The 12134-nt window shown below is 37.0% G+C and overlaps 1 protein-coding gene across 1 annotated transcript in view; it reads left to right on the top strand.

The window, feature by feature from the left end:
* Positions 1–12134, top strand: part of LOC102830519 (trichohyalin-like) — an 85159-nt gene that overhangs the window by 32976 nt on the left and 40049 nt on the right. The window contains exons 4-5 of the mRNA XM_006871892.1: positions 2096–2213; positions 9706–10230. Coding sequence (XP_006871954.1) covers positions 2096–2213; positions 9706–10230 — 643 coding nt within the window. The remainder of the gene's footprint in view (positions 1–2095; positions 2214–9705; positions 10231–12134) is intronic.

Raw genomic sequence — 12134 nt, 5'->3', positions numbered from 1 at the left:
CTGGATTGGGATTACATTATATGTGTAAATTGCTTTGGGCAGTATTGACATTTTCACAATGTTAAGTCTTCCTATCCAGGAGCATGATAAATTCTTCCATTTTTGTAGGTCTCTTTTGGTTTCTTGCGATAGTGTTTTGTCATTTTCTTTGTATAGGTCCTTTGTTTCTCTGGTTACATTTATTTCAAGCTATTTCATCCTTTGGGTGGCTATTTTAAATGGTATTGCTTTCCTAACGTCCTTTTCAATGCTGTCGTTTTTGGTATAGAAGAATCCAACTGATTTTTGTATGTTGATCTTATATCCTGCCACGGTGCTGAATCTTCCAATGAGGTCTAGTAGATATTTTACTGAGTTTTTGGGGTTTTCTACGTTTAGGATCGTATTGTCTGCAAATAGAGTTTTACTTCCCCTTTGCCAATTTGGATGCCTTTAATTTCCCTGTCTTGCTATATAGCTCTTGCTAAGACTTCCAGCATGGAACTCTACTATATTCATTCCCTCTATGAGTATAGGGTCGCTGTGGGTCGAATAGACTCAATGGCACTTAACAATAACAACAGTGAGTATTATTATTATTCCCTGTGCTGTGTGCTAAGCACATCTTTGCTGTGAATGGAATTTCATTACTCTTCGTTAGTAATGTGAGGGTGTGTGGGTGCTGCAAAAGGACTTGACAAATATTCTCATCCCTCCAGTCTCAGCTCGAGAGTCAAACCATTGGGGAGTAGGCTGAGTGAATTCCTAGGCTCACTCTGGTGTGAGACAACATGAACATTGGCTTTGTTTAGTTCTTCCGTGGGAGATCTGCTTCTCTTTTATGCTGGATTACACAGATGCTACTGCAACTTTAGATTGTACCTATAACTGTTCTTATTGAAATGGCCCTGGGTCTGGAAATAACCAGCTATTTTTAATCTTGTCAACATGTAGCTCTGTGAAGTATGTTGTAAAGACTGTAAAACAAGGATATTGTTGCCTGCCTAAAAGACTTTGTTGGGAGTTGCTCCAGAAAGCATTTGAGACATAAAATGTGCATTTACCAGTGGGAGATTAAAAAAAAAAAAGTGTATGGACTGAATTTCAGGGAGTTTATATAAATAATACTCATACTCATAACACTATATTGAACTAGTAAGTCTTCATCCTCTATATTATAGATCCCAGGCTTAAGATTGTGCATAAAGGAGCTCCTATAACCCAGCCTCAGACTGCATTTCCAGCCTCAGCTTTTCCTATAACATATTACACTCTGTGTTCTAATAAAACTATGAGCTGTAACCTTTATCAATGTCCATTAAGGTACTCATACCTTTGCTAATATTGTTCTCCCCATTTTGCATGTTGATTCCAGCTCACAGCAACACCATAAGCAACAGTATTCCCTCTTCTGTCCTTCCATAGATATCTTAATCCTCTTCTTGGCATGTATATGCTTTTACTCTTGTTTTCATTGCGGAGCAGAGTCAAATTGTTATTCATCACTCTGTAGTCACAGTGCATTGCGTACATATATAGTAACTACTAAACACTTAACTGCGGGTAAAGCAGTTGGGGGCAGACTGAGCCTGATGTCTGCCTGCCTGCTGTCTAACATCATTCTGCTGATGACCGTTTTATCATTGTCAGTTAAGACAAATTGTACTTTAATGAAAAAAACTAAATCAGAATCACTGAACTTTAGAAAGTATTAAAATTAAATCATGTACAGAACTTACAAATTACAATACATTAGGGCTCATCCCTAACCGAACCTACTGAACTTACAGATAGGGCCTACATGTACTATTTTTTCTTAGGTGATATAGCCAACTTTTTGTCTAAGGTGATATAGCCAACTTTAGGAAATGCTAGAATTGAATGTCCTCAGATTTAGTTTGACTTATATCTCATAAACTTAATTCTCACTCATATGGATCATATACCAACATGCAGAGAAATCATCAGTGGTGCTTGGATAGCCTGATAAGAATTTTAGAAATTCTGGTTAACAGTAACAACCCATGAAAGTATGTCGGTGACCCTGGAACTGTAGGGTCACTGGGGTGTGTTCATTCTCTGCTAATATCTTTTTCCTTTCTCTCTGTACTTATAGGACATAGCTCGCATTTTGCAAGAAAAGGAATTGCAGGAAGAAAAAAGGCGAAAGAAACACTTTCCAGAATCCTCTGGAGCCAGTGCTTATGGAGATAGTTACTATTATGAAGATGGAGGTAATAATTACTATGTCATAACCTATTCTATCCATAGACTCAACTGCAAGACACCCCTTTTAAGTTTGTCCATAAAGCATATCTGGGAAATTTTCTCCTGTTCAAAGGCACAGGATTCATTAATATTGATGGCTGGATTTTAACAAATTTATCTGTTTTGTGCAAAACCAGCTCCGGCTGTTAAAACTTGAATAGTTTTGTAATCCTTGGCTTGCATTCTTGTGTGCAATAGCCTCTCAGAATGCTGCATTACATGCTGAGCACATAAAATGGGGTGTGCAGGACTTTGAACTAGTTTAAAATGGTTCATTCATGTCCGAAGGGGTGCATGTGTTCAATAGCAACTACGTCTCTTGTGCACAGGATTTTGATTAGGAAAACAGGCAGCATTTCCCCGTGAAAAGATGGTGGTCAACTATGTCATTTTGAATGTGTGTCGGTTGCCAACTTTGAATAGGATATCATTGCCAATTTCCTATTCTAGTCAAAATCCCACGTGCAAGAGATTTGATTGTTGGGTAATGCATACACTCCATTGACCATGACTGAACAGTTTCAACCGGTTTGAAGCACTGGCAAAATGTTGGATGAGTCTTTGGACTTTTTTCCAGTGAAATCTGAGCAGTGCTGTTTGAAGCAACAATGTATCATTAATAAAGAAGGTACACCATGCATCAGTTGCTGGGTAACAAAGCTTTTTCTATGCTTCTGTTTCCAATCTACACCAATGGTTTGTGATTTCCAGTTAATTCTTTGCTGTTAATGCTTTTTTTTGCTATTTGATTACAATATAGAATAATTTCTAATTGAGGCAGATAAATTTTTTTAAAGCTTGGCTTCTCTGGTGCCTGCTTTTGCACTGTGGTGATGGTATGGTGGCTGCAGGCTGCAGTTGTATTATATATAATTCTTTACCTTAAAAGTGTGTTGGGAAAGGAGTAGTTTTCAGTCCTTTTCAAAGGTCTCTCAAAGGAAACACATTTGCACAATTCCTAGTGTCAGTATTTACTGAAGACCAGACTTAGGATAAGTGAATAAAACCTAGAGGCAGCTTCTAGAGAATAAATATTTTAAGGCCAAAGATTTCCAAGGTCCTTACAAACTAGTTACCAGTTCCTTCTTTTTAACCCCATTATAAAAAGATAAGTAGGTGCTTCACTCTGGTGAGTAGAATGAAAAGAATGCATATGTAGATGATAATATCATACTAGCTCGGTCACATTGCTTTTCTAAATTTATTATAATCAGTACAGCTTAGCTCTATGATCCATTTAATAAGGAGGTTAATTCACTCTTTATTGCTTACTTTGTTCTTCTACATTTAAAATGCTTAGCTCTTTTGTTAGCCATCTTCCTTACAATGCTTTTTCTGATGAAATCATGTATTATATCACTTAAAAAGATAAATTATTGCCATAGTTTGTGGTACTCGAGACCAGAAGGTAAGTAGTTATCTTTTGGCTTTAATTAAAATCTTAGAGAGGTAGCTTTTGCTTTTTGTGTATATTTAATATGGCCTTGAAGGCAAATTCATTGCAAAAAAGGAACTAGTTTAAACCTATTTTTAAAAAGTATTACGATTGTAAGTATTAAGTTTATGAAATACTAATATTAGCCTTTCTCTGTTAAATCTTTATATTAGCTTGTTGGTTGGTACCAAACCTGGTTATTTTGACCAGTGGTGTAGTAGCTACCTGATTTGCACAGACTATGCTGAAACTACAGTGGTTTTTCAAAGGCACCTCAAAGTTTAAAAAAATCTAGTTTGTATTAATTTTACTTACTTTCGTAAACTTGTTGTTGTTATGTGCCATGGAGTCAGTTCCTACTCAAAGCAACCCTGTAGAGGGTTTCCAAGCCTTGTAAATCTTTACGGGAGCAGAAAGCCTCATCTTTCTCCTGTGAATCAGCTGGTACTTTCGAACTGCTGACCATGAAATTAGCAGCCCGATTCGTAACCACTATGCTGCCAGAGCTCTTTTTGTAAACTTGTAGAAAGTGGAATATTTGCTTACTTTTTTAGAGTTGAGTGTGGGGAGATATTGAAGTAATGATCTTCCTAAGCATGTACATATAAGAATTGAAGTTCCTCTCACCTCTGCTTTATTGTTATTGGAAGATTATATATTGCTAAACATGTAAACTTCTTTTATATGCTTTCTCGTTAGACATAAATTTCACAGAAACTGCATTACAATTCAGCTGATACTTATAAAGCAATCTTTATATTCTTTGCCATGGTCCTTTCCCAACACATCTGGGATATTCTTTCATTATTATATTTGAATGTAACATGATTTCGCCTTACTTTCAAAATAATCATAGTTTATCATTACAGATATGCTCTTGTTTTAAACTTATATTTAATCTTTAGTAAATTAAACCTAAAATGATCATGTATAGATTTTATACTACAAACTTGGAATGATCCTGAAACAAAATCTATATAGAATGAAATTCTATGGCTGTTCATTTGTGAGTCCATGTTTTTCTTTCAAAGTCACATGTTTTACAGATGTGTGTATACATATAATACATGTACATATATACATATATGTATACACACATATTACTTATTATATATATAAAGCCATGTGATGTGTGCAGTTATAATATCTGGGTTCACATTTTATCTTTTCCTTAAGACAGGAATTTTAAATAAGCTTTCTACTATAATCTCTCTAAGCCTATGTTTTCATTTGAAAAATGGGAGATTCTAAAATCACATCCTTTACACAGTTGTTGAAAAGATCCAATAATGTCATTTTGGTGAAAGATAAACTGTAAAATACTATTATTTGTACAAGGATAAGTCAAAAAAGTATTGCTACAAGCCCATAGAAACCTTTATTAAACAAAAAGTCAAAATGTGAAAGTTGTTTCTATACGTACACTTCATCAAGGTCTATATACTTCTGAAGGCTATATTTCCTTCTCTCTAACCCTTCCATTTGAGAGATATCATTGCTGATAACTGATGGATCTTGGCTTAAAGCAGAGAATATCAGAAAGATGTTTACCTATGCTTTATTGACTACGCAAAGGCTTTCGATTGTGTGGATCATGACAAGCTATGGACAACATTAAGTATAGTATTCCTTAACACTTAATTGTACTCATGAGGAATCTGTACCTGGACCAAGAAGCAGTTGTCCGAACAGAACATGAGAACACTGAATGGTTTAAAATTAAGAAAGGTGTGTGACAAGGTTGTATTCTTTCACCATATGTATTCAACCTGTATGCTGAGCAAATAATCTGAGAAGCTGGGTTCTGTGAAGAAAAACGTGGCATCAGGATTGAAGGAAGACTCGTTAACAACCTGCAATATGCAGATGATACAACCTTGCTTGCTGAAAATGAAGAGGACTTAAAACACTTACTGATGAAGATCAAAGAGCACAGTCTTCAGCATGGATTACATCTCAATGTCAAGAAAACAAAAATCCTCACCACTGGACCATTTAACAACATTCCTACCAATGGAGAAATGATTGAAGTTGTCAAGGACTTCATTCTTCTTGGATCAACTATCAACACTCACGGAAGCAACTAACAAGAGATCAGATGACATATTGCATTTGGCAAATCTGCTTCACAAGACCTTTTTAAAGTGTTGAAGAGCAAAGATATCAGCTTGAGGACTAAGGTGAGCCTGACTCAGGCCATGGTATTTTCAGTAACCACATAAGCATGCGAAAGTTGGACAGTGAATAAGGAAGACCATAGAAGAATTGATGCCTTTGAGTTATGGTGTTGGAGGAGAATACTAAAAGTGCCATGGGCTGCCAAAAGAACCAATAGATCTGTTTTGGAAGAAGTGCAGCCAGAGTGCTCCTTAGAGGCCAAGATGGCCAAACTTCGTCTCTCATACTTTGGACATAATGTCAGGAGGGACCAGACGTTGGAGAAGGATATCATGTTTTGTAAGATGGAGGGTCAGAGAAAAAGAGGAAGACCCCCAGCGAGATGGATTGGCCAGGTGGCAGCATCGATGGACTCCAGTGTGGCAACAGTAGTGGGGTTGGCTCAGGATCGGACATTGTTTTGTTCTGCTGTGCATAAGGTTGCTATGAGTCGGTGCCAATTCAATGACACCTAACAACAACAACAAAGCATTCCATGGGAGTCCTGGTGTAGTGCTATATGGTAAGCTCTGGACTGCTAACCAAAAGGGCCAGTGGTTCAAATGTACCAACCACTCCTTGGAAACACTGTCTATACAAGGTTTCTGTGACTTGGAATAGATTCGATGACACTTAACAACAGCAACAGCCTTTTTTCTGTTGCAGCACTTTAGGAGAATCATTGATTGCTAACTGCAAGGTTGACAGTAAAATCCACCAGCCACTCTAGGAAACCCTACACAGTGTTGCTATGAGTCAGAATTGACTCGACGACACACAGTAGCAACAACAACAACCTTTCCAGGAGTATTCTTTACTTTTCCATTCACACCATGACAAAATGACTGTTTGGGCATCTTTGAGGGACTTAAATCGTGTTTTTTTTTAGATGGTTTTAGTTTTTTGTTTTTTTGTTTTTTTAGATGGTTTTTAGTTTTTAAATGGAAGAAAATGAAATTTGAAGGGCAAGACCAGTGCTGTAGGGTAGATAGGGAAAGGGTTTTCAGTAAAAATCTCATAGGGCTGACCTTTGATACTCTTGGAAGACTGAGTAGGTACATTGTGTTGAAAAATAATTCTCAGGACAATTTTCCTGGCCTTTTTCTCATTGATGCAGTTTTTAATTTTCTTAAAATTTCTTCGTTATAAGCTTCCGTGATTATCCTGTGTCCTTTGAGAAAATCTATAAAGAAGACCCCTTTGGAATTCCCAGAAACAGTCGTCATCTCCGCCTTAAACATAGCTGGTCCACCAGATCCCCTTGGAAGCCACTGTTTTGATTGACTGTTGTGTTGGAAAGCACCCAAAGGAGTCTAAGGCAGTTGCATTATTGAGAGAGCTTATCTGCAGCCATCCACTGATTGCAAAGACATGTTTAAACATGCTTTGATTGGAATGAACCTGTGCCTGTATTGACTGGAATCCGAGTGGCAATACCTTTTCACTTACCTTTGTACATATATTAGTATTGTGCATCTTACAGTAATTTGTATATCTAAAAAATGATTTCATTTTGAAAGACAGACATGGAAATACACAGATAAAATGTATATACTTTTTGGCTCTGGCGGGGAGGAGGGGGGGAGTGTTAATTGTATTTGCCAATTAACTTGATCTTGAGAAGCATACAAGTCTCAGTTCTCAATTGTGATGATAAAATTTTAAGGATTCAAACAGGTGCACTCCACTCTTGCCTTTTTCATCTTTTATAGGTTTAAAAATTAATGTAAGATTATTTAGTTTGTTAGGTGAACTAGATAGTAAATATTTGGTGTTAATTCCTAATTTTTATAGCATATATTCCTTAAGTGAAGCTACTAATATTGTTAGCTATTTAGGAGGAATTAAAAACAAACAAACAAAAACAATCATAGTGCCACAGATCATAGTGTCACAGGTTAGAAACAAATCCGTGGGTTCCTTTTGGCTCTAAAGGAGACATGCATACATTCAAGCAGCTCCCTGTGTGTATATTGGTGTTGACACTGTAAACCAGTGTTTCCTGGCTGTGGCCCCTCATTCAAGTAACTTGTCAATATATGTATTCACAGTAATTGACACTTCATTTTTTTCTCAATTTTCAAAAGACACTTAAAATAATAATTTGGTTTAAAGAACGGGTAACTGTCTTATCAAGAGAGTAATTGTTCTGTTTCATGTTCTTTTCCATAAAACCATAAATTGTAAAGCTAATACTTTTACAGACTGTTTAGAAGAAAGATTTTAATTTACATGCTATCTTTGGTAATACATTTTTCTGGAAGAAAATTCAAGAGGAAACAATTACATGTTTTGAATTAATGCTGACTAGCATTCATAATGCATTTAGTCCATATTGCCCTCTTGCTCTTTCTCTTTATCAGACTAACAATAGTATCAAACTCAACAATTAAAAATGTCCTAAAAATGAATAGATTGTATGCTCCTCTATCTTTTCTGGGATCCCGTTGGTGCTATACAATAAGCGCTGTACTACGAACCACAAGGTCACTGGTTCGAGACCACTAGTCATTCTTCACAAAAATGAAGCTTTGTGCTTCCACTAAGATTTACAGCCTCAGAAACCCTGTGCAGGGTGGCTATGAGTTGGAACCAACTTGACGGCACTTAATAACAACAACAACAACTATCTTTTCTACATCAAATTATGGTGACTGTTTCAAATATAAATCAGCAAGTGATTTGTTCTAGCAGGAGACATATGTAGGTAGCAATTTCAGCAATTTTCCATGGATTAGGAATGTGTTTCTAAAATGTAGTTATAGTCTTATAAATATATATATTAAAATAAGTGTACTTTTGCCAAGTGCATTTTATTTTGCTCCTGTGTTCTATATAAGTATATATATAAATGAGACCTGCCAAAATCACTTACCACTGTGCTGTTTTTTGATGTTTCTTTTAAACGTGAGAATTTATATAATTGGCATATACTAGTGCTGCACGATAATGCACTGGACTGAAAGATCAGTCTGAACTTCAAGGTGGGCAATTCAAACCCCCGAGCTAATCCTCAGAAACCCTATACAGGATTGCTGTGGGTTGTAATCGACTCAAGGGCACTTAACAACAACAGCAATCTCTGTTCAATGAATACAATATCATTAAGTTTTTTTGAATTTTAAGTAGACTCTCACCCCCTTCTTCCCTATTATGTAGCATTTCCTTTTTTCTTTTGCTAAATTGTAATTACGATTAGGAGCACAGTTAAGTAAAGATCATAGATTATTTGCTCCTGTAAAATCCTCCTTTACTCCATCCCCTTCCATACTGAACTGTAATGTAGGGTTGTTCTTTGATGTGCTTGGCAGTGTTTGTTTAGAGTAATCTATGGATTATTTTTTTGAACTAAATGGAAATTAGCAGCATTCTCTAAAGTATATAAAGTTTTGCTGTTAATTACTGCCAGTAAGTTTTTGTAAAACTTTTGCCCTATATTACACAGCTTGATTTTTGTCCATTTTACTACCTCTTCAACCTCCACTTTTCTAACGCTCCACCTGTTCCAAATTGGTTTTATAAGTAGAATTTAACATTCAGTGAATATAGTTACTGTTATTGGCAAATATTAAAAATCTATGTGATGTTACCTAATTATGGTCAGGTTCTTTCAAATTTATGCTATTTTGCTTAATTTTATTTTAGTTTTTTACCTTTTTGCTCTTGCATCCAGAATCCATCATGCATGCATGGACCATTCTAGTATATACTCATGCCCACTTCTCATCTTGTTAAGTTGAAAAGACAGTTTTCTCTGTTTTGAAATGCACTAAACATGGGCCTTGTCTCTCTCATTAGTCTTGAGGTCATACTCTCATCAAGTTAACTTGCATTTTTATTTTTTACATCCCTCCATCTCCACTCAGACCAGCCAAGGTCAAGGAGGGCCAGGGAATTGGGTTCTGAATTCTGGAGGACTTGTAGAGTCAAACATGATGAGACGCCTGTGAAGCAGAGGAAGGAGAAACCAAAAATCCCACTGGATAGCTTGGAAGAACTGGAAAATTGTTCACCAGAACAATTCCCCTCATCCTGTCACTGGAGCAAAACGAGGGACAGTCCACAAGTTCACACTGAGCAGCATGAAAAGAAACGGTGCGGACGTGAGAGGCTCCAGAGGTCTCCACTTCCCAGTATTAGTGGAGAGGTGTTTCTGAACATTGAAGCTGATGACGGGGAAGATAACAGGAAACATCGAACTCGGAATTGGGAAAAACCATGCCAACACCAAGACCGACTTTCACCAAAGACCTCACAGAAAGCTGGGTTTCACTGCAAGGAAGTTGTCTATGGGAGGGATAATGGGCAGGGTGAGCACAGAGAAAGGAGACGCAGGCCAAGGACTCCTCCCTTTTCGGAGAGTGAGAAGCGATTCCACCACAATGACCCAGGTAATAAAGGACAGTTTCATTGGAAGCCCTCGTACAGATGAATGTATTTATTGAGGGTCTTAGGTAACCTGTTCTTCATCACTTAGGCTCATGGCTTTGAAATAAATCCTGGAGACAAATATTACAGAAAAAATGTCCATCTTAGCTCTGTAGGAAGAAGGAAAATCTGCTTTCCTTGAAAGGTTTTTCTAATCCTGGATAGTGCAGTGAAGTTGCCAGTTGTTCAGCTGTGAAGATCTTGAATCAGAGATTCTGATACCAAATCAAAGCACTACTTAAATTTCTGGTTTTACTTAAGCGAACCTACAAGATCTCTGATGTTTACCTAAGTAGAAGGCCAGCTAGGTTGGAAGTACTAGATTTCCTTGGCCTTATTTTTGCCCTTCTACAAAATGGGGGATTGGATTCTTTGAGGTAGCATTTCTCAGATTGTGGACTTTTCAGTCTATTGTCATCAAATTAATTTGGCCATTTGATGTAAAAGCACATTTATAAGTCTCATCTATGTATTTATTGAGTTATCCTCTCCGGTAGGGGCCTAGATATTTGGGAAGATTTTAGATCCAGAGTTAATCCCTGTAGACTTCAAAGTTTGAAGTTGCCTTAAGTAATTTTTTTGCTCTTTCTCCACCTCTCACTCTACAGTTGTTGTTCTGAAGTACCAGTTCCAGGTAAGTTCTTGGTACCTACGCAGGAATGAGGTGAATATTACAGTTAAGCCTCACATTCCTGGCATCTCTGAGGCTTAATTCTGAAGTCCATCATTGACACAGCAATGACTCTGTTCTTGTCTGACAAAGGCTGTGGTGACGTTTTCCATGTGGCGATTACAGTAGAAGTCAGAGCATCATACTATGTAATATTTTTATTAGACCATGCTTATCTTCTAGTTCCATTTTACGCCTATTGAAATTGTACAGGGACGCAAGGATTACTGGTAAAGGAGGATCTAGGAGGTACCTATTATTTTTTCGTCTTATTTGCCCAGTCAAGCTCCGTGTCTGGTCTGAAGAGGGATTTCTAAGTTTCAGACCTAAGTTGAATTCATCCTATCACTTTATGTTTCATTAAGGGAATTGGTTATAGAGAAGTTCAAGAAGCCTTACTGAATATCTACTATAAATATTCTTGCCTCAGGCTTTATACCTGGATCTGAACCTCAGGGTTAATAGTTAAGCCAAAATGACTGATAGGAAAACTAACGATTGCAAATTAGATGTGCTCTGTTAGTGAGACAAGGGCAGAGAGTTGTGAGCAATTGGAGGAGTGAGAAGTAAAATCTACCTGGAGTGGACTTCACTCAAGGAGGTTACAATATCTCTGGGTGTAGAAAGACAAGGAGTAATGATAACATTGAACTCTACATTCTGATTCTGAGTCTGAGGACTGGCTTACCTTTATGGCTTTTAGTTATACCTCAGGGTGTGTTTAATAGGCTTCAGTAACTTGACCGTAACATTAACTCACAAGCTGTAGATTGGGGTCACAGGCAAATGCTTTTCTCTTGTATTTTACCTGCAAAAAGGCTCTGTCGGTTTGAAAACGGCTACTATGTAAGCTGCTTAGTGCCTGTCATTTATTTACATAGTTTACCTCCCCATACACTGTAGGCATTTGATTTTAGGACCCCCTGGAGTAGGTCAGAGAACTACATGAAATTATTATTGCTAGGTATCAGTATTAAGCCTTGCTATTATAAAAGCATGGTTCTTAAAGTTGGCTATCATAGACCAAAGTTCTAATTAATTCAATAATGAAGAAAAAGCAGGACAGCAAAGAACTGATTTTGAGCATTTGCAGAATAGGATTTGACTCCTCATCTGAAAAAAGAACTGCAAAATAAAATGTCTAAGTAAAACAAAGATTAGTTAACTTTCTCTGGAGCAATAAACCCATACCACCTT

This window comes from Chrysochloris asiatica, unplaced genomic scaffold, assembly GCF_000296735.1.
Source record: "Chrysochloris asiatica unplaced genomic scaffold, ChrAsi1.0 scaffold00177, whole genome shotgun sequence".
NCBI lineage: Eukaryota > Metazoa > Chordata > Mammalia > Afrosoricida > Chrysochloridae > Chrysochloris > Chrysochloris asiatica.
Note: the sequence above shows the minus strand (reverse complement) of the source record. Positions and strands in the feature narration are given on the sequence as shown.